This window comes from Dasypus novemcinctus, chromosome 8 (genome assembly GCF_030445035.2).
Source record: "Dasypus novemcinctus isolate mDasNov1 chromosome 8, mDasNov1.1.hap2, whole genome shotgun sequence".
NCBI lineage: Eukaryota > Metazoa > Chordata > Mammalia > Cingulata > Dasypodidae > Dasypus > Dasypus novemcinctus.
Genome location: NC_080680.1, coordinates 14544791 through 14566881, shown reverse-complemented (window position 1 = coordinate 14566881; position 22091 = coordinate 14544791). Strand labels below are relative to the sequence as shown.

The 22091-nt window shown below is 53.6% G+C and overlaps 1 protein-coding gene across 2 annotated transcripts in view; it reads left to right on the top strand.

Annotated features, from left to right (window-relative positions):
- SUSD3 (sushi domain containing 3) overlaps positions 1-15786 on the top strand; it is a 32971-nt gene extending 17185 nt beyond the window's left edge. Inside the window, exons 2-5 of one of the 2 annotated variants that reach the window (XM_058301463.2) lie at positions 7822-8010; positions 10930-11077; positions 12079-12237; positions 15226-15786. In XM_058301463.2, the coding sequence (XP_058157446.1) occupies positions 7822-8010; positions 10930-11077; positions 12079-12237; positions 15226-15439 (710 nt within the window). In that variant the 3' untranslated portion in view covers positions 15440-15786. The remainder of the gene's footprint in view (positions 1-7821; positions 8011-10929; positions 11078-12078; positions 12238-15225) is intronic. The other variant, XM_058301464.2, reaches the window with a different exon arrangement.
- Positions 15787-22091: the final 6305 nt, after the last annotated feature.

The following is a 22091-nucleotide window of genomic DNA, read 5'->3' as shown; positions in this document are numbered from 1 at the left end:
CCCATTACCAAAGCATTTCCACCATTGCAAATAGGAACGCTGTACATTTTACGCCTTCACTTTCCATTCCCTATCCCCACCGTCCCCTGCTAACCTATATTCTAGAGTCTAACTCTTTGAGTTTGTGTATTTTAATTAGTTCATGTCGAGGAGATCACACAATGTTTGTCCTTTTTTCAGTCAACGTGATGACTTCAAGGTTGATCATGTTGCCACGACTATCAGGACTTCATTCCTTCTAATGGCTGAATAATATTCTTAGAAGAAGGTTTACTTCTTCTTTCCAGAAATAAAGGATGCCTTTTATTTCTTTTTCTTGCCTAATTGCTCTGGCAAGAACTCCGAGTACAGTGTTGAAAACAGTGGTGCCAGTGGGCATCCTTGCCGTGTTCTTCATCTTAGAGGAAAAGTTCCAGTCTTTGACTATTAAGTATGATATTTGCTGTGGGTTTTTCATAGATTGCCTTTATCATGTTGAGGAAATTTCCTTCTATTCCTAGTTTTCTAGTGTTTTTTGTTTTTGATTTTTTTTAACATGAAGCAGTGCTGGACTTTATCAAACGCCTTTTTGGAATCAATTGAGATGATGATGTGTTGTTCCCCCCCCTCCCCTTTTCTTTCTGTTAATTTGGTGTGTGGCCTTAATCAATTTTCTTTTGTTCAATCACCTTTGCATACCTGAGATAAATTCCATTTGATCGTGGTGTATAATTCTTTTAATGTCCCGTTGGATTTGGTTTGCTAATCTTTTGTTAGGGATTTTTACATCTATCTTCATAAGAGATTATTGATGTATAATTTTATTTTCTTGTAGCATCTTTATCTGGCTTTGATATTAGTGTGATGTTGGCCTCATAGAATGAGTTGGAGAGTGGCTCTCTCCTCTTCAAACGTTTAAAGAGTTTTGAGCAGGACTGGTGCTAATTCTTTTGGGGACGTATGGTCAAATTCCCCTGTGAAGCCGTCAGGTCCAGGGCTTGTTTTTGTCAGGAGGTTTTTTATGACTGACTCAATCCCTTTTCTAGTCACTGCTTTGTTGAGATCGTCTCTCTCTTTTTGAGTCAGTGTAGGTGGTTTGCGTGTTTCTAGGAATTTATCCATATTGTCTGGGTTATCTAATTTGTTGGCATGCAGCATTGCTCATAATATCCTGTTACAGTCTCTTGTCTATTTCAGTGGGATTGGTGGTAATATCACCCTTTTCATTTTTTGTGATATTTGTGTTCTTTCTTTTTTTCTTTGTCAATCTTGCTAAAGATCTGTCAATTTTAATGTTTTAAAGAACCAGCTTTTGGTTTTGTTACGTCTGTTTTTTAGTCACTATTTCATTTATCTCTGCTCTGATCTTTGTTACTTCCTTCTCCTTTTGTGTTTTTTTGTATTTTTTTTCCCATTTTTGATGTTAGGTCTCTCATTTGAAATCAGTCTTTTTGCAATAACTTTTGAAATTGGGACATAGGAATCCTCCTACTTTGTTCTTCTTTTTCAAGATTGTTCTTCTGGGGAAAGCGGGTGTGGCTCAAGTGATTGGGTGCCTGCCTACCACACAGGAGGTCCATGGTTTGGTCCCCAGTGCTTCCTAAAGAAGACAGCAAGCTGACACAACAAGATGATGCAACAAGAGACACAAGAAGAAAAATATAATGAGAGACACAACAAAGCAGGGAGCAAAGGATCTCGGTGCCTCTAAAGAGGATGAACGGCACGGTGAACTGGCGTGATGGGCAGACGTGGCAAACTGATGTGACCAGATGGTGCAACAAGAGATGCAAGAGGAAAAACATAATGAGAGATGCAATAAAGCAGGGAACACAGTTAGCTTAAGCAATTAGGCACCTCCCTCCCACATCAGAGGTCCTGGGTTCAATTCCCAGCACCTCCTAAAGAAACAAAAAAGATGAACAGACACAGCAAGTGCAGACAGTGAAGGGGTAGGGAGATATAAATTAAAAATCTTTAAAAAAAAATTTGTTCTTCTGGCATTTCCACGTGAATTTTAGGATCAGCCTGTCAGTTTCTGCAGAGAAGTCAGATGGGAGTCTGTGGTAATTTAGAGCTGGATGTACCCCCAGAAAAACATGTTTTTAAACTTAATCCATTCCTGTGGGTGTGAGCACATGGTAGGCAGGATCTTTCTGATGAGGTTGCTTCAGTTAAGATGTGGCCCAGCCTAATTAGGATGGCCCTTAAGCCTATTACTGGAGTCCTTTATCAGCAGATGAAATTCAGATGGAAAAAGCCGTGGGAAGCAAGAAGCTGAAATCCACTGGAACCTGGGAGAGAAAGGAGAGGCCTCCATGTCCGTTGCCATGTAACAGGAGCCGAGAGTCCAGCATTGCCGGCCGCCAGCCCCAGAACGCGTGCTTCAGGGAGGCAGCAGTGCCTGGATGGAGCCTGGGTTGGGACTCTTAGCCTCAAGGCTGTGAGCTACTCAGCTCCCATTGTTTAAACCAGCCCATTTCGTGGTATTACTTCAGCAGTTCAGGAAGCTAAAAGAGAATTTAGTAGGGATTGCATTGAATCTTTTTCTTTTTTAAAGATTTATTTATTTATTTCTCTCCCCTTCCCCCCCAGTTGTCTGCTCTCTTTGTCCATTCACTGTGTGTTCTTCTGTGACCGCTTCTATCCTTATCAGCGGCACCGGGAATCTGTGTTTTTTTGCTGTGTCATCTTGCTGTGTCAGCTCCCCGTGTGGGCGGCACCACTCCTGGGCAGGCTGCACTTTCTTTCACGCTGGGCGGCTCTCCTTATGGGGCACACTCCTTGTGCATGGGGCTCCCCTACATGGGGGACACCCCTGCGTGGCAGGGCATTCCTTGCGCACATCAGCACTGCGCATGGCCAGCTCCACACAGGTCAAGGAGGCCCCAGGTTTGAACCCCAGACCTCCCATGTGGTAGACGGATGCCCTAACCACTGGGCCAAGTCCACTTCCCTGCATTAAATCTTTAGCTCCCTTTGGGTAGTATTGCCATCGTAAAATTATGTCTTCTGATCCATGAACATGGAATGCTTTTCCACTTATTTAGGTCTTCTCTAATTTCTTTCAACAATATTTTATAGTTTCCAGAGTATAAGTTTTATACATCTTTTATTAAATTTATTCATGACCGTTTTATTCTTTTGATGCTATTGTAAATGGAATTGCTTACTTAGTTTTATTTTTGGTGTGCTCGCCGCTACTATACAGAAATATAATTGATTTTTGTACGTTGATCTTGTGTCTGACAGTTTTGCCGAACTCAGTTAAGAGTTCCAATAGTTTTTTATTGGATTCTTCAGGGTTTTCTATGTACAAGATCATGTCATCTGCAAATAGTGATAGTTTTACTTCTTCCTTTCTAATCTGGGTGCCTTTTATTTCCTTTTCTTGCCTAAATTGCCCTGCCCTTTGATTTTTGAGCCTTTTGTTTTTCTTTCATGATTTCCCCATTTTCTTGTGACTTTCATTCTTACCGTCACTGTCGATTGATGTCATTGCCTTATTGTGTCTATCTGCTGGGTCTGTAAAAGGATGTGTAGGTTACAGATAGTCACCTGCCTCCTCCTCGGCCTGCCGTTAAGAGGAATCGTAAACTCTGGGTCCGCTCCCAGCTCCCCACTCGTGCTCTGTGCACCTTTGAGCAGGTCTGGCCACATCTCTAAGCCTCGGTTTCCTCATCTGTAAAGTGGGAGTAGTAATCCCTTCCCTGCTCTCCTTGGTTTGTTGGGTTTAGTATGATATTGTACAAGGTAAGGAATGTGGGCTGCTCCTTGAACAGAATATTCTATACAAACATGCATTCTTATAAATGGGGATGCTGGCGATGACAGTAAGAAGGCAGGACAGAGTGGCCTATAGATGGAGACGTAAATATGTAGTTCTATGGGTACGGCTTCTTCACTCAGCATAATGCATTGAAATTCATCTTGATTCGGTACTGATAGCTCCTTTTCACTGCTGAATAGTATTCTACTGTATGGATGTACCAGTGGCTTTTTGGATTGTTTTCCACTTTTGGTCATTCTGAGTAGATCAACTAAATATTCATGTACAGATTTTGGGGATTTTCATGTACAGATTTTTAAGTTAATGTTTCTCTTGGATAAATATCTAGGAGAGGGATTGCTGGATCATTTTTAGTAAGTGTATGTTTAGCTTTATAAGAAGCTGCCAAACTGTTTTCCATAGTGGCTGCCCCCGCCAGCAGTGTGTGAGTGCACCAGTCGCTCCCATTGTGACAGCACTTGCTGTTTTCTGTCTGTTTTAGCATAGCCCCCCTCACAGGTGGGAGGCCGGATCTCATCATGGTTTCATTGTGCATTTCTCTAATGACTGATGATATCGAGTGTCTTTTTATGTGTTTGCTTACTATCCGTGTATCTTCTTTGGTGATACCACTGCTCAAATCTTTTGCCCATTTACTACGTATTACTGCCCACTATTATTTATTGGGTTGTTTATTTTTCTTGTTACTGAGTTTCAGGATTCAAGTCACGTAGTTATCAAATATGTAGTTAGCAAATACGTTCTCACGGTCTGTGACTTGTCTTTTCACTCTCCTAACGCAGGGTTCTTCACCTTTTTTGTTCCACGGGCCTCGTGATTAAGAACTGCAGTCCTCATAGTATTTTTTTTGCAGAACAGAAGTTTTAATTTCAATGAATTCCAACTTATCTTTTTTTTTTTTCTTTTACGAATCATGCTTTTGGTGTCGTAGCTAAGAAATCTGCGTGGTCCAAGGTCACAGACGCGTCCTCCAGAAGTTTTGCATTAGTTTCAGGCTTCACATTCAGGCCCTTCATTTCGAGTCTGAGGTCAGGGTGTTTTCTGTTTGGTTTGGTTTTGCGTTGGATGTCTTGGGTATATGTTAAAAGCAGAGTGCATCGAGTTTGCTGGTGGACCGGTTGTGAATTGAGAAGGAGCCCAGGGTCGTTCGAAAGTTGGGGGCCTGAGCAGCTGGAGGATAGAGCCGCTGCTCGTTAAAATGGGGGAGCCCCTGGGAAGCTCGGACTTCAAATGTGCAGGCTTCCTGCTCGGAACGATGGGAATGCCTGGTGGGTGGTGCTGGGAGCACTGGGAATGCACTTACCAGCACTGGAAGATGTATCTGAATAAAAGGGGGAAGGTTAGATTGCATGTACGGTCACAGAATAAAAATTTTTTTAAAAATCCACGGAAGCGCACTTCACATACAGTGAGCCCGAAGTTACACCGCGGACTTTAATGAATAGGACAATTATAAAAATGTGCTTTCATCACTGTAACAAATGTCCCACGCCAACGTGAGGTGCCGGTGGTGGGGTGGTATACGGGAATCCTGTATTTTATGCATGATTGTCCTGTCAACCCACCACTTCACCAATTGAGAAAATAGATGTATTTGTAGGAAACGGAGGTGCCGAGGGAAGAGCAGGTTGGGGTGCTCGGGAGGCCGGGGCGGTGGTGTCAGGCTGCGTGGGCAGGAGGCCATCCTGTCGGGGGTCACTGGGTCCAGAGGGCGTGCAGGGTGGGGCGTCGGGTGGGCGTAACTAACGGCCCCCCGGCCCAGCGCTGACCCGCCTGCATCCCGCCACGCGGCTCGCTCCTCCGAGGCCCGGTTCCCTGGGCTGCGGGGACGGCAGGCGCCCGGGGGGCCGTCCTGGCCCTTCAGCCCCGGCTGCCGCTGACCCGCTGACCCGTGCTGGCCGCCTGCCAGGCGCAGGGCCGGCGCCTGGTGATAACGCACAGTGAGGTCAAACATCAGGAAATAGCCGCAGGAAGAGCCCCCGACCTTCAGGAATCCTGCGATGCATTCAGATAAGCCCATAGCAGTGTCCTTTATCATTCCCCAAACTGGAAACAGCTCAAACGCCCGCGAGCTGGGAACAGAAACAAAACTGGGGTCCACTCAGACCACGGGAGGCGGCCGCGCTGTGGAAAGCAGCCACTGGCGATACACTGCAGTCCGGGGGACTCTCAAATGCATTGTGCTGTGTGGGATAAGCCAGACACCAAAGGGGACACGGAAAGTGTGTGTGTGTGAGTGTAAGACAATGGATAAACTGCATTTTCCTGGGTCGGCCCTGAAACATATGAGCTATGTGACCTCTGTAAGTGACATCACCACGTAGTTTGCTCATCTGTCAAATGGGGAAATGATATTTCTCCCTTGGAAAGCCAATGAATGACTTAGTATATAAATAAAGCACGGCTTCCGGCACGTGATAGGTCCTGTATAAGTGCTACCTATTATTATTATATAGAAATTCTTGTGGCTTACCTTACATCAGGAGCAGCTCTCTGTGTCCTTGCTTATAGCGTTTTATCGTCTGGATGTACCTTTATTTACTGCACCAGTTCCTTAACTGCTGGAGTTGTAGGTGATTTCCAACTTTTCACCATGATAAACAGCCCCGAGATGAACATGGGTATATAAGTCTTTACAGCAGATTCCTAATTATGTCCTTTGGCTACATTCTCAGACACCTACACAAGTTCAGGCTCTTGACACATTTCCCCCGGCTCCATCCAAGAGAGTTTGGACTTACACCCTTACCAGCAAATTTCAAGAGGACTGCCGTCTCCAGGGCCTCGCTGATGTAGCAATTTATCATTTTTTCTTAATCTTCACCAAGTTGATGGTGAAAGGTTAGTTCCCCTCATTTGAATCAGCATTTCCACATTCCGGTCTTTGTGTCTATGGGCTGTTTGCATTTCATTTGCGAATTACCTATTCCTGTATTAGTCTATTGCTCTATTTCGATGTTCATCTTTTATTGATAGGTAAGAACGCTGTGTAAATGGTTTTTGAACCTTTGTCCTCGGTTTTTCCAAATCCGAATTTTTTTTTAAATTGGGGAGTGACCAACGTTTTCGCTTTTCACTTTGCATGAAGTCAGATCTGTTCGTCTCTCCCTCTGTTTTCCTGGCCATAAACTTCTGCCTTCGGAAAGGAAGAAAAATTTCTCCCACACTCCTTCCCAATTGTATATATTTTTTAACACCTTTGTCGCCAACACATCTATAAATCTTTTTTTTTTTAAGATTTATTTATTTTATTTCTCTCCCCTCCCTCCCCACCCCAGTTGTCTGTTCTCTGTGTCTATTTGCTGCATCTTCTTTGTCCGCCTCTGTTGTCAGTAGCACCGAAATCTATGTTTCTTTTTGTTGCGTCATCTTGCTGCATCAGCTCTCTGTATGCGGCGCCATTCCTGGGCAGGCTGCACTTTCTTTCGCGCTGGGCGGCTCTCCTTCTGGGGCGCACTCCTTGTGCATGGGGCTCCCCTACGTGGGGGACACCCCTGCATGGCACGGCACTCCTTGCGCGCATCAGCACTGCACGTGGGCCAGCTCCACACGGGTCAAGGAGGCCCGGGGTTTGAACCGCGGACCTCCCATGTGGTAGACGGACGCCCTAACCACTGGGCCAAGTCCACTTCCCTATAATTCATTTTTTAAACACTTTGACTGTGGCAGCATATATACAACAGAGCATTTCCCACTGTAACCACTTCCAAGGATACAGGTCAGTGGCCTTCATTAAAATCACGGGGTCGCCATCCTTTGGGAACTTTCCCTTCCCCCATTAAAGTTCATTTTCACGTAGGGCTCCAGCTCTGGTTTTCCCGGTATTCCCCGGGGGGCTCCTTGTGTGTCCCCCCCACTGACCCAAAGCGCCGGGTCATCCTTCCCTGGTGTCACATGCCTGGGCCCAGCCCTCACCCACTCTCCCCATGCCCGGGCAGGTGCACCCAGGCAGAGCCAATCCCCCTGCTGCCACCCACGGGCGGCGACATCGGCCAGCACCGCCCTGAGCGCTCTCCAGGTGGTGCTCACACTGTCCCTCCCTCCCTCTCCAGGCACCTGCAGTCACCTGCGGCGCCCCCGGCAGGGAACCTTCCAGGTGCTCCGCGGCAACGGCACGTCGGTGGGCACCGTGCTGCTGTTCCACTGCCCCTCGGGCCACCAGATGGTGGGGTCCGGCCTCGTCACCTGTGCCTGGAAGGAGAGCGTCGCCGAGTGGTCCTCAGGGACCCCCATGTGCAAGGGTAAGGCTGCCCGAGCCGGGGGCTGCGGTGCGCCCTCGCTGAGGCGCGGCGGTGGGTGGCGTCGGGCTGGGACGGCGTGCTTCCGGAGCCCTGCGTTGGCAGCGCGACACCTGCAGGCAGGTCCTGGGCCCCGGGCTCCAAATCCAGGCTCTGCCACAGACCTGCCCTGTCACCTCCGGGAGGCCACTGGCGCTGTCGGAACACACACCTCATGGGGAAACTGACATCCATTTGTTCATTCGTTTTTTTCATCCGTGCCTGCAGCAAATGCCGACTCGGCTTTTCTTTGTGCCCAGATTTCTAGGTGCTGGGGACAGACGGGTCAGTGTGGCTGGTCCTGGTGCTCCGGGTCTGGGAGAGAAGCAGCTTTCTAGTTTCATTTGTTGTGCAGCGGTGAGGGGTTCAATGAGGGTTGTGGCTGTTGAGTGCCCGGCACAGCATTTTCCACAGTGAGGCTGTGAGTCATTGATGCGTCTTGTGCATCTAAAGGTTCCAGAGTCAAAACAGGTTGGAAAAAGCTACCCTGGTATGCTGCAGGACTTCTCAGAGCCTTTAAATTGCTCATGTGCTGGATGAGTCTCTGAGAATGGGAGTGGCTGTTATAATTAGGTTCCAAGAGACAGAAACCCCAAGTAGCAGGGGCTGTCTCTCCCACCCGTAAGCCTGAGGATGGGCGGTCCTGGGCATGGACGGTACCCCACGGTGCTGTTGGGTGTGACCTAAGCATCGTGACCCAAGACAGATGGGGCACGGTGTTCAGGTGCTTTTGTTCTGGGGAGGAGAGAGAGAAGTGTCACAGAAGGTTCTTGGCAGATCGGCCGTGGGAGTGCTTTCCTTTGGAGCTGAGCCGTCCTGACGATGAGTCTAGAGAACAGCCCAAGGCAAAAATATACGGTCCTTCCGGTCTTTTCTGAAAGTCCCTCATGGCCCTGGGCACTGCCAGTTTGTCCCCCAGCCAGCAAACCCAGGCCCCGGGCGGCTGGTTTAACGGCTCTTCTCGGGGTTCAGTAGGCGAGTTCTGCGAGCCGCCCCTGCGCGTGGGACCATTTGTGGAAGGGCGAACCTGAGACAGGTGTCCTGGTCTGCGCCCCCAGGCCGCCACCGGACAGACATGCTTGCTCCCAGTGTGGGCACGGGCCCAGGGAGCTGCACTGAGAGCATGGGCTGGCTCTGCGCCCGGCCGGTGTGGGGCGGGCAAGGGGCTGGCTGGGGCTCCATGAGAGCCTGGCGTGTTTGGTTTGTGTTTTGAGGTACCGGGGGTCAGGGATTGAACCCAGGGCATTGTATGTGGGAAGCCAGCGCTCCACCAGTGATCCGTATCAGCTCCCCTGAGTTGGTTTCTTCGTTTCGCTTGTTGTTTGTTTTTAGGAGGCACTGGGATCTGAACCCAGAACCTCCCCTCTGGGAAGCCGGTGCTCAACCACTGAGCCACATCAGCTTCCCTGAGTTAGTTTTATCATCTGTTTTTCTTGTTGTTTTGTTTTGTTTTGTTTTCAGGAGGCACCGGGAACTGAACCCGGGACATTCCATGTGGGAGGCGGGAGCCTCAATTGCCTGAGCTACATCTGCTCTGAACCTACCATTTTTAAAGTAGCCTTTTTCTAGATTTGGTGCTTGCCTTCTTTTTTTAAAAAAGATTTATTTTATTTACTGCCCCCCGTTGTTGTTTGCACTTGCTGTCTGTTCTCTGTGTCCATTTGCTCTGTGCTCTCTGTGTCTACTCATTTTCTCTTTAGGAGGCACCAGGAACTGGACCTGGGACCTCCCATGTGGGAAATCACTTGAGCCACCTCAGCTCCCTGCTTTGTTGTGTCTCTCATTGTCTTTCCTCTTTGTGTCTCCTTGTTGCATCATCTTTTTGCATCACCTCACCATGCCTGCCTGTCGCGTCAGCTTGCTGTTTCGCTGATCTTTTCCAGAAGGCACTGGGAACCGAACTCAGAACCTCCCATGTGGTAGGCGGGAGCTCCATTGCTTGAGCCACATCCACTTCCTGGTACTTGCCCTTCGAAGGCTACCCTTCCGCTGTTTTCTGGAGCTTTGTGAAAGATTTTTCTGCCGGCTCTTGTTTGTTGCTGTAAAGCATCTGTGCAGGGACAGAGCCGTGGAGCAGCTCACTCTGCCATCCTGATGACCAGAAGCCTCCTTGTATCTCCAGGAAGGTTCTTTGTTGTCCGTGTTGCATCTCTCATGTTCCATTGGCCAGAACCAGCTGCAGGGGACACTGGGAAATGCGGTGTTCCTTCTGGCCGATGTTCCGCTGGGACGCAGGGGGAAATGGGCCTTAGGCAACATGAGCAGTGCCCGTCACTGTGGGACGAATGCACGGTGCTCCTGAAATTAGGTCCCCAGGGCCCTCTTTTCCACAGAACATCCCTTAGAACCCGCTAGAACTAGGTGTTAGCAGAGCCAGAGTTGCACAGCTGCTACGTGGCAAAGGCAGCGTACAAACCCAGGCCCTGAGACCAAAGGCCTCGCCCTGCCTTTGCTCCTTCCTGGTAGGTGACCGAGAAGTCATGGGGGCACTTGAAGGCCTTGCCAGCTGGGGGATTGTGAGAACTCAGCCCCTGGGCGAGTCCTTGTTGACAACTAGTTACTATTGTGTGATCTCAGTGCCTCTCCGTCAGGGCTTCGGTTTGTGGGACTGAGTGAGCCATCTCCTTATCTTCCCTGTCAGCTTCCTCCCCATTTGCCAGTCTGCAAACTCCTACACAACCTCCAAAACCCTGCTCCAGTGCCCCTCTTGAGGAGAGTCTTACCTGATCACCCCCACCCACAGCTCTTTGTCCAGACTTTTGCCTCGGCTTCCAGCTTCTGCCACAGAACGGGGCTCCCCAGGGGGCCGAGCCCCATCCCCCCTCTGGGCCCCGGCGGGTCGGGCGCATCGTGCCCAGGAGCTGGTGCTTATCTCCCCTGCAGCCGTGCCCCTGTACGAGACCTTCGGCTTCCGAGTGGCTGTGATCGCCTCCATCGTCAGCTGCGCCATCATCCTGCTCATGTCCACGGCCTTCCTCACCTGCTGCCTTATGAAGTGCATGAAGAGGGGCGAGCAGTGGCGCTCAGACAGGTACGCCCCGGACAGGTGCACCCTGCCCCAGACAGGCCTGGGACAGGTGCGCCTGGCCTCAGACAGGTGCGGCCCAGCCCGGCGCCGTGAAGGGGCAGAGGGTCTGTGCTACAGTCACGAGCCCCTACCGCCCTTGGGCTCCTGGGCCTGCCCCGGCACCACCTGCCGGAGCCCGTCACACCTGCCCCCACCCCTGCTGCTTCCAGGCCTGTGTCTGTCGTTCTCCGTGGAGTGTAGGGGAGCCCCGGGGCCTCTGCTGGTTAACAGGGCATCCTTATGCCACCTGACCTCCAGGGGGCGTTTCACCCAGGGCGGGCAAAAATGGGGCTCCTGGTCCGTGCCTCTGCCAGACCTGCTCCACTGGGGTCCCCCTCACCCCCCTGGCTTCAGCCAGTCAGGTTTGGCGTCTGGCTGGGACCCTGCAGCCCCTGGCTGCCGGTGAGCACACACGTGGGTGGTGGAACTACAAAGCAAAAGAAAGGGGCGGTGAGACTCCAAAGTCGGGGTGGCTGTCCCTTCGCCAAGGGGGGACACGGGCTCGTGGGTCCCCAGGTGGTTGCATATTATCCTTTAAACTGTGCGCAAACGTCCTGCCCTTTGCCGCTAGGGACGTTCAGGGCGGCCGTGAGCATCCGACGTCCGCCAGGGGCGTCGCTCGCAGGGTGGTTGACCAGGGTTGGTTAGCGAAGTCCGGCCCGCCGCCTGTTATTGTAAATAAAGCTTTATTGGCACACGGCCCCACCCGTCAGTCCACACGTTATCCCTGGCGGCTATTGCGCTACAGCTGCCGACGGGAGTAGCCGCGACAGAGGCTGTCCTGCCCGCCAGGCCTGAAATAGTGGCTCTCTGCTCTTGTGGGCCTGCTGTGCCCTTCCGCCCCGGCTGTGGCTCACGCCCGCGTGGCTCCCGGGCACCGTGCAGCGCGCCGCGCCCTGCTGCGTGCCGCCGTCCCGGGGAGACGCGCGGGTTGAACGGCCTTTCTCCCCGACTCTCTTCCCCAGGGCGGCGCAGCTGTGGTACCAGCTCCGCGGCGAGGACCTGGAGACGGTGCAGGCCTCGTACCTGGGCCTCAAAGGCCTGCGCAGCAGCAGCGAGCCCGGGAGCCGGCCCCGCCTGGGCGCAGGGCCCGGGCAAGCTCACGACAACCGCAGCTTCACCACGTGGGCACGGGCCGGGCCGCCAGGGGCTGGCGCTGGGCGGGGAGCCCCTCGTGGGGCGGGCGCTCGACCCGAGACCCGGGGCCTGGCGCTGAGGAGTAAACCGAGGCCCGGGCACGGGAGGTGGCGTCATTGAGCTTGGAGCTCGAGAACCTTGCGAGGCGGCGGTGGCCCCCCTGGAGCCCGAAGGCCGGGGCTCGAGTCCTAGCCCCTGCTTCCTCGCCGCTGCGTGACTGTGTGCGGGTAGCTGAACCGTGCCATGCCTCAGTTTCCCCATCTGTGAAATGAGCCTCGTGGAGTGCCCGCCTCCAAGGGCCGTGGAGGTTCCACAAGTTGGCGTGCGGGCGCGGGGTGAGAGCTAAGTGAACCCCAGTTGTTACTTTTCTGACTGCTCTTGTACAGGAGGAAACTGAGGCACAAGGAGGTGGGGTGCCTGCCAGTGGGGTCTGGCGCTTGCACAGATCAGCTGCCTGCCAGCCTGGGCTTCTGTTGCACGCTTAAGTCTCTCCGTAGGGAGGTGAATCGCCTTCCACACTCAACACGTCTCTTGCGGCTACACGTCACTCCATCCAGCCAGTGCTCCAGCCCTTGCTAAAACATCCCTCCTTAGGGGTCAGGCTCTGGTAAATGTCTGTGCTTAGTGCTTTTTTTAAAAAAAATCCCTTTCTTGAGGCAACTTCTTTGGGGTGACCCCAGGAATGGCTTGTGTAGACCAAATAATCAGAATATTTTTATTACCAAATTCTCTTTCCAGAACACTGGTACGAGTTAATTTGGCCACTTGTTACAACATCCTCCCCATTTGTTGGGTGTTCGTATTTTGTTTCGTACTTACACAGTCCGTGTAAATGACTTGGGAAGTTTCAGTTGTCATTTGTCTTAAGGAAGAGACTTTTCTCTACCCATTTGCTTACAAATTGCATTGCTGGCTCGGGTGCTCTTTGTTCGCTTTGCTGAACCGTCTGCTGATATTTTTCATATAAGTGATAGGAGTGATATTATGGAGAAAGCCTTTCCCGGTCAGTTTTCTGACAGTACTTTTTTTTATCAGACTCTCTTTATTTTAGTTACCTTTGGGTTGTTTTTGGCTAATACATTTGCTTTTTATGTCGTCAAATTTCATAGGCAGGTTTTTTGTTTTTATTAGAGAAGTTGTGAGTTTACAAAACCATTGCGGGCCCCGCGCAGGATTCCCACACGTCGCCCACCGCCGACCCCTGCGCTTGGTGGAACGTTTGTTACAAATGACAGGAGACCCTCAGCCAAGGGTCCCCGCCAGCTGTACCTCCTGGCTTACACTGGGTGCGTCTCTCCCACGCACCACCCAGCTCTTAGCGTCTCGTATTAGTACTGTACTTTGCCATGCTTCATACAGGAGCGTTCTCCTGTTTGTACTGTTAACATGGTCCACAGTCCACACAAAGCGTACACTCCGTGGCTCTCATTTGTATCACAGATTTGTGCAGCCGTCACCCCAGGCAATTTTAGAACATTTTCATTCCTCCAAAAGGGAAAACCCCACACCGCCATATACCTCCCTTACTGACTCCTAGCTTTGATAGGGTACCTTCTTGGCCATTGCTGCAAAAACATTATAATATCGCTGTTCACTATTGTCCACAAGTTACATTAGTTGTATTGTTCCCATGTGTCACCGTATTCTTAGCACCGTGTCGCAGAGGAACATTCTTGCATTTGTGTTATTAACCACAATCCTCATCCACCACTGATATTATCCATTCCCTAGATTATCTTCTAGCTTCCTCTCAATTGATAGCTGTGTCCCTAGATTACCCCTTCTTGCCTCAATCACATTTATAGATTAGCAGTGTTATACTCACTGTAATGTGAGTATTTATTACCAATTCTGTATACATTCAGCATCAGCTCCCCCCTCCTCAACCAACATTCGAAATCCTAGTAACCCGTATTCTAGAGTTTAACTCCATGAATGTTCTCATATTGGTTCATATTGGTTAAACCATACAGTATTGGTCCTTTTTTATCTGGCTTATTTCCGTCAGTGTAATGTCCTCAAGGTAGAAGCGCGTTTTAACGCTTCTTTCTGTGGCACCCCCCTCCCCGCTATAGAACTGTGACCATGGAACCACTGGTGGGATGGGACCAGGAATTGCTGCCTCTCTAGGCAAAATCATGTCCTGGACAGGGGCCATTGCAGAGGCTTCCCTGGCGGCCTGCCTGGCCCTGGCATGGGGCTCCCTCCCATCCAGGTGTCCACCTGTCTGCCCTGTGCCTGCCCCACAGGCATGACTGTTAGGTGCCGGCCAGGCTTGTCCTGAGGCTGTGCAGATGCGTGCTTCCCTCCCTCAGCCCTGTGGCGGCCACAAGCCCTGAGCTGGAAGCCCTGCTCCCCTGTCCTCCGCGGGGAGCGCCCTGGCCCCAGGCCGGGAAACCCTGAAGGTCCCTGATGGGACGCCATCTTGGGGGCCACTCTGAGAGTCTGCTCTAGTCAGCACAGCTCAACAGACAGGAAAGTCGGAGGTGAGGAATGGGGTGAGGCCGAGAGGAGGCAGGGGGAGCTTGAGGCAGCTCAGGGCAGCAGGCCAGTGTCCGTGGAGGTGGGCGCCACCCTTGACCTGCTCCCAGGCGCAGGGGCGCGGGCAGCGCTAACTCCCGCACGCCCCGCGCAGTGAGAGGCCTGAGGCGTGCGATCACGCGCCCAGAACTGTCGGGTGGCCTGGGTGCAGTGCTCTAGAGGGGGTGGGTGTGTGGTTGCGCCTCCGTCTGCCTTTCGGAGGGTGGGAAGGATGGAGTCAGCCTGAGAGGGCGGGGCCCAAAGGGGCCCTGGGTGCTCTGCAGGCCCTGCCCCCACCCAGGCCTGCGTGTATCTGTGGCCCCGATGGGGGCCCGGGGATGGGGCCATCGACAGGGCCCCAAGGTCGCAGGGTCCCGGAAGCGGGGGAGGCCTGGGGCAGGTGAAACCCGGGTAAACCCCTTTGCTGCCCCAGCTCACGCCCCCTCTCCCCACAGAGACCACGGCGAGGGCGCCAGGGAGCTGGCCCATGGGCCCCGCAGCCCAGACAAGGACCCCTGGGCTCGGGGGCCCGGCGCTCCGAGCCCCCACGTCTCCGGCCTGCCGCACGCCCTGGTGACGGTGCACACGGAGAGCCCCGGCTGGAGCCCGCCCGCCTCTGGACCTGCGCGGGCAATGCCAAGGCCGCCTGCCGCCTACAGCCTGGGGTGACGGGGCACCAAGGCCCGGGCGGGCCCCGGGAGAGCAAGGCCGCCGCCCGTCACCCAGATCTCGCCGCGCGCCGCGCTGGAGGCCGCGGTGCCGGCCGCCTCCGCTGGCAGAGACCCCCCAGGGGCGCCGAGCTGGCACCAGAGACGGGATGCACCCCAAGCCGGGGCAGGGGGTTTCTGTCCCCTGTGGCAGTTCTCATAGACGTGGCTTCTTTGAAACCACTGCTGAGGTTAACACACTAGCTACAGCCTCCCTCTGTCCCGGGTTCCTTTCACGAGACCGGGAGCCGTTTTAAGAAAATCTAGTTTTGTAGAATAGAAAACAGCAATAAACTTCTTTTTCAGCAATTACAAGTGGTCATTACAAAAACGCAGGAGTGTTGGTAGCTTGGTGGTTGAGCACCTGCTTCCCACGTGGGGGGTCCCACCCGGTACCTCCTAAACACACGACGCGGCATCTTCCTCGGCAGGATATTCTCCAACCAGGGACCCCTCTGAGGTTCTGCATCTGTTACCTGTAAAAGTTGGGAGTGGGAGCTAGGAAACAAAATGGTTCCTAATCCTGAAACACACAAAGGTACAGATCACCCCCGATTTCCCATCCCCAGGTATCAGAACCTCCACTCGGGCCTGAGTGAGACGTTTATTGTTATCAGGCTCCTGTTGTGGGCTCCCCCGTGGCTTCCCACGGTGGCAGTGACCAGCCGGTGACTGCGCCGGGTCACGTCCAAGGCTGCTTCGCTCACGGGCCTGGGGGTCGCAGGCGGTTGCAACCTTGTGATCGCAGAGCGCCCGCCTGCGGCAGCCTCCACGTGGCCTCCTCACAACACGGCGGCCGGTCTCCCTGAGGACAAGCTCTGGGTAGAGCTGCTTTGCCTCCCACAACCTGGCCACCGGCGTCACTCTGTGTCACTCTGCGCCACTTCTGCCCCATCCTTTTCACGAAGTGTCGGGGTCACCCCCCCAACCATGGGAAGGGGAGTTGGACTCCTCATGCAGATGAGAGGAGGACCAAAGAATTTGCAGGCATGTTTAAAAATCAGCATGGGTGCAGATGTGGCTCAGGCAGTTGGACACGTGCATATCACATGGGAGGTCCCGGGTTCAGTTCCTGGTGCCTCCTAAAGAAGACAAACAATGAGCAGACATGGAGCAAAAACCGTGAGCAAACAGCAGGCAAAAAAAAAAAAAAGCAGACAGCAAAAAACAAAGAGCAGGAAGATATGGCTCAAGCAGTTGGGCACCCGCCTCCCACACGGGAGGTCCTGGGTTTGGCTCCTGGTGCCTCCTAAAGAAGAAACAGAAGAGAGCCATCTGGGGCAGGGGGTTGTGGAGGAACCCACAGGGTCGCCTTTACCCCAGTGGCTTACAAGAGCATTTATATGGAAAAGCCTCCCCTCGTCTCCCAGCCTCGCTTCCGGGAGATGTGTTGATGTTAGCTTCATACAGCAAACCCGTACATGCAGTTCTACAGGGGGCGCTGTGAACACTGGCACTTACTAGTACACGTCATTCTTTGGTCAAAAAGATGACCTTGGAGCTCATTCCATAGCCACGCCTGGGTTTGCCTCCTCCTCTGGAGCGCTTCTGCCAAGCCAGCGCCTAGGCATTCACTCACCAGCTCAAAGTGGACCTCCGGGGAAGTGGACGTGGCTCGAGTGATTGGGCTCCCGTCTACCATATAGGAGGTCCAGAGTTCGATTCCCAGGGCCTCCTGGTGAGGGCAGGCTGGCCTGTGCAGGAGTGCTGGCCTGAGCAGAGAGCTGGCACAACAAGATGATGCAACAGAGAGAAGAGAGACAAGAAACATAACACCAGGGAACTGAGGTAGCGCAAGAGAGTAATCGCCTCTCTCCTACTCCAGAAGGTCCCAGGATCAGTTCCTGGTGCTGCCTAAAGAAAGGAAAAGCAGACACAGAAAAAACGCAAAGCAAATGGACACAGAGCCCATAACTGGAGGCGGATAAAGAAATCTTAAAAAAAAAAAAGTGGACCTCCAGTGTCCCACAATTTGGGGTGGTCATGTGTCCTGCCTCTAACCATTGAGATGGGGAGAGCGATGTTCTTGGGGAAAATAAAGCAAATCTGGGGGTTTGCCCTTGGACCATCCACTCTTCCTTCCCGGAGATCCAGCAGCCATCTTGGGGTCATGAGGAAGAAAGCTCCATACTGAAGAGACGGGGTAGGAGAGAGGCCTGAGCAGCTGGCTGCCCTGGCCCCGTGCTGCCCCATGTGATGTGGGGAACAAAAGCCCATTCCAGCCACATTTATTGTGTTTTCCCATTACAGCCAAATATGTTCCTGATTGAAACAAGCTATTTACAGCAGTCCATTTGATGGATGGGCCATAACTTTGTAATAAGTCCCCCAGCTGATGGGCACTTGGGTGGTTTCGTGTTTTCAGCTGTCCCAGGTTGTGAAACCAATGCCCTTTACGTTCTGGGGCTGCTGTTTCTAGAGGATAGCATCCCGGAGCGGAAGTGAGAGCCCGGAGCGCAGTGTTCCTTTAAGAAAGTTTGCACAGGGTGCCCCAGGGCCACTGTGAGGAAGGCAAGGGGGGTCTAGGTGGGGGAAGAGCTAGGTCCAGTCTTCAGTTAGGGCAGCACAGGTTTTAGCCACTTGGATTCCCCTGTGGGTTTGGGAAAGCCTGCCTCAGCTTTCAAGGGAGCGAAATGCAGTTCTCGCCACCCTCGTGCATTTGAGACTCAGACGTGGGATTCTGGCCACGCCCGGGCTCAAATCACCGCTGCTAGACGGGATGCAAGGTGATGCATCTGGAGGTGGACGTTCCCCAGGGAGTTCAGCCAAGCTTCAGCGCTGAGGACAAAAGGCTCCAGGTTTTTTGTTGTTGTTGTTTTTGAGGTACTGGAGCTGGGGATTGAACCCAGGACCTCCTGTGTGGAAAGGTGGCGCTCAACCACTGGGCCACATTGCCTCCCCCAAGTTGGCTTTTTTGTTTGCTTGTTTTTTTGTTTTTAGGAGGCACCAGGAACTGAACCGGGGACCTCCCGTGTGGCAAGCAGGTGCTCAACTGCTTGAGCCGCATGGCTCCCCTACAGGTTCTTTCGGTTCTCAGTTCCAGTGGCCACTAACCAGCTCCCCGCTCCCTAATCCTTGTCAGGAAAAGGTAGGCAGAGCCCACACACACGGGCTGCAAAGCACCCTCCTGGCAGGGAAAGAGAGAAAGGAACAGCTATACCAGAACTGTCTATTGAACACCCCCAAACTTGTTTCCCCCAAAGCACCTTAGCACCTGCTGTTCCCTCTGCCTGAGCATGTTGCCCTTGCCAACCCCATGGCTCACTCCTCCGCTGCTCTTTTCCTTCTCTGCTCAAAAGCAAACAAAACCAACACATTAACTTCTGCTATGATTAGATCAGTCGGCATCAATTAGGTTATGCTGCTGAAACAAACAACCCCCCACATCTCGGGGGCTTAAATGGCACGGTTTATTTCTGGCTCACACTGTGTGTCCAGGGTGGGTCGACAGCTTCTGCTCAGTGTGGACACCAGGGACCCCAACTAATGGAGCAGCCCCCATTCCATCATGAGCATCCCCCATCTCCAGCACGGGGAGGGATGCTGGAGGGTCTCGCACCAGCCACGAAACGCCCCTCCCTGGAGTCTCGGCACTGCACTTCCATTCACGGCGCATTGCGCAAAATGAACCGCGTGACCTCCCAACGACAAAGGGGCTGGGAGGGTCGTTCTTCCAGGTGTCCAAAAGGAAAGGGCACCAGAAGCCAGTGGTCAACACCAGTGGCAGCCCTCCTAGTCGTCTTGCTAATCCAAGTCCTCTGACGCCTGACTCAGCAGTCTTTCAAACTGCGCTGCCAGCAAGAACCTCGGTGCGGGACGATTCAGCCTGCCCACGTGAACCCTGTGGCACTTTGAGATTATTTATGAATCCCCAAAAGAGAAAGACATGTTTGTAAATTACTCTGTTCCTCTAGGCGTGATACCCTTTGAATGCATTACATTGAGCTGGGATGTCTGATGAGATTACCTGTTAGGATTAGGCTTTTTGATTTGACTCTGTCAGAGGGCATGACTCAGGTTGAGTCCCCACCCCCTTGCTGGGTCCGATATCAACGGACACTCGCTCGGGAAGACACACAGAGGAGAGAGCTTTGTCCTCCTTGATCCTGCCATATAACAAAGAAGAAGGCTCAAACAGCTAAAGCCCCTGGGAAGAGGGACCATTTGCCTGATACCCTACAGCTGACCTTGGGAAGAGAGCAGAGACTGATGTAGGAAGCCCTGAGACACAAGCCCTGTGCCAGCCTGCAGCTGAGACCGGGACGCAGCTGGGCCCTTGGAGCCTCAGAGGAAGAGGGAGCTGGGGAAGGCACGGCCCGGCAGAGCTGGCCGCCATCTGCTCCAGTGCGTGGCCGCTGCCTTTGGTGAGAAGGTACCTCTGATGGTGCCCTTCCACAGCCTTGGGTCTGGAAGCTTTTATCCCAAATAGGTACACTTTATAAAAGCCAACAGATTGCTGGTACTTTGCATTGGCACCCCTTTGGCAGACTCCTACAACACCCCGATTTAGACATGCTCTTGATCTTAATCCACGTTCTGGTGGGTATGAGCCTCTCGGCAGTGTTCCACGGGCTATTTTTAGTGAAGGTGTGGCCCAATTGAAGGAGGGCGGGTCTTAATCCAGATTCTTGGAGGCCTTATAGGCAGAAAAAATTCAGACGGAGAGAGAAGGCCCCAGGGAGGAGCCAGAAGAAAATGGAACCCTGGAGAAAAAGGAGAGGACATCGCCTTGTGACGCACGGCAGGGACAGCAGGCAAGGAAGCCCGAGGATCCCCGGCAGCCAGCGTCAGAAATTGCAGACTCCGGGGAGAAAGCAGCACCTTGCTGATCTGTCCGTTTCGGACTTCTAGCCCCGAAACCGTGAGCCAATCAATTTCCATTGTTCAAGCCAACCCGTTGTGTGGTCTTTGTCATAGCCGCTCAGGCAAACTGAGACACACGGCTTCAATGGATATGAGACCTAAGTTACAAAATAAACAGGACTCAGTCTTAAAACTGGAACGATGCCAGCCCAGCATCCAGAAGTGGCTGAAAAGAGAAAGCATCGGGCCAAGACGGTCAAAGGAAACCCCATTCTCCAGCAGGATCCCCCCCCCCCCAATTGGGCAATGGTTGGGAAAACTTAGTGACTTAAAACAACAACGACTGCCAGAGGCGATCCCCTCTCACGGCGTGCGTTTGGGCTCATCTGGGTGGTTCTGACTTCTGAGCGAGAATCGCTTCTCACAAGCGATTGCAGGTAGAGGGCGGCCGTGACTGGAAGCGCCCGGAAGCGCCTTCACCCACACGTCTGGCGGTCGGTGTCAGACTGGCTGCTGTCTGGGACCTCAACTGGGGCCCTGGGTGGGAACCCCTCGCTGTGGCCTCTTCGTGTGGCTTGCGCTTCCTCCCAGCGCGCTGGCGCGCTCCGAGAGCGGGCCTCCCGAGGAACGGGAAGTGCCAGGAGAGCAGCTTCCTAAGCCTGGCCCTGGGCCCATGTGCTCTTGGTCAAGCAGATTTCGGTGCCCTCGGACGTCTCAAACTGTGCACGGCCAGAAAAAACTCTCGAGGCCACCTCCCTCCTCTGCCCCGGGCCCGCAGCCCTTGACTCCACCCTCAGACCCCACATCTGATCCCTCGGCAAGTCCACTGGGCTCACCCTCGAGACGCGCCGGCCTCTGAGCTCTCGCCTCTCACCTCCCTGTTGAGCTGCCTCTCCCCTGGCCTCCCTGCCTCTGTTGGAGCCTCCCTGGGGTCTGTCTCCACGCAGGTCTCCCCTGCCTGGAGGCTTCTGCCCAGAACACTCCTCCCCAGGGGCCCTGCGGTTCCCTGCCACCTCCAGGCGTCCGCTCAGGTGTGCACTGTACTCCTGCCGTGTAGACCACCCTGAAACTTAGCGGCTTAAAGTACAAACCCATCGTCTATTTTCTCTCTCAGCTTTGGTGGGTCAGGAAGTCCTGGGGGGGTGGCCTGGCTCGGGGTCTCCCATGAGGGGGCAGTCGGGTATGAGCCGGGGCTGCAGGCCCCAGAAGCCTTGCCTGGGGGGGGACCCCCTGCAAGGGCGCCCCCTCGGTGGGGGCAGCTCGGTGCCGGCTGTTGGCTGGGGGCCTCAGTTGCTCCCCAGGCAGGCCCCTCCGCCGCGGGGCTGCTCGAGAGTCCTCACAACGAGCCCCTGGAAGGCGCAAGGCTGACACCGCGACGGCTCCCGGGACCCCTCCTCGGGAGCCACACGCCTTGGCTGCTTCCAGCCGGGTCCGCCGTGGGAAGACACCAGGCAGGCGGGAAACCACGCGAGGCTCCCCGGGTCCCCCGGGCCGCGCCCACCGCCCCCTCTGGCTCTTCCTCACGGCTCTTGCAGCACCTGTGCGGCCACCCGCTCAGTCCGCTGGGGAAGCACCGTCCTGAGCTGGCTCTGCGTGGAGCCCTGGCAGGTGCTCAGCCTGCCTTCGGTGGAGGAGTGAATGCATTCGGCCCAACGACCTGACAATACCCCCTGGGGGCCGGTGGCCCCGGCCAGGTGAGCGCGCGGGAGATGGTGCTCGCTGCGCCTCGGTGTGCCGGGCCCTCTTCGCCTGCCTTTGCCCCTCTGCCTGGTCAGCCCCAGCCATGCAGGCGCTCAACTGTGTGTGTGCAG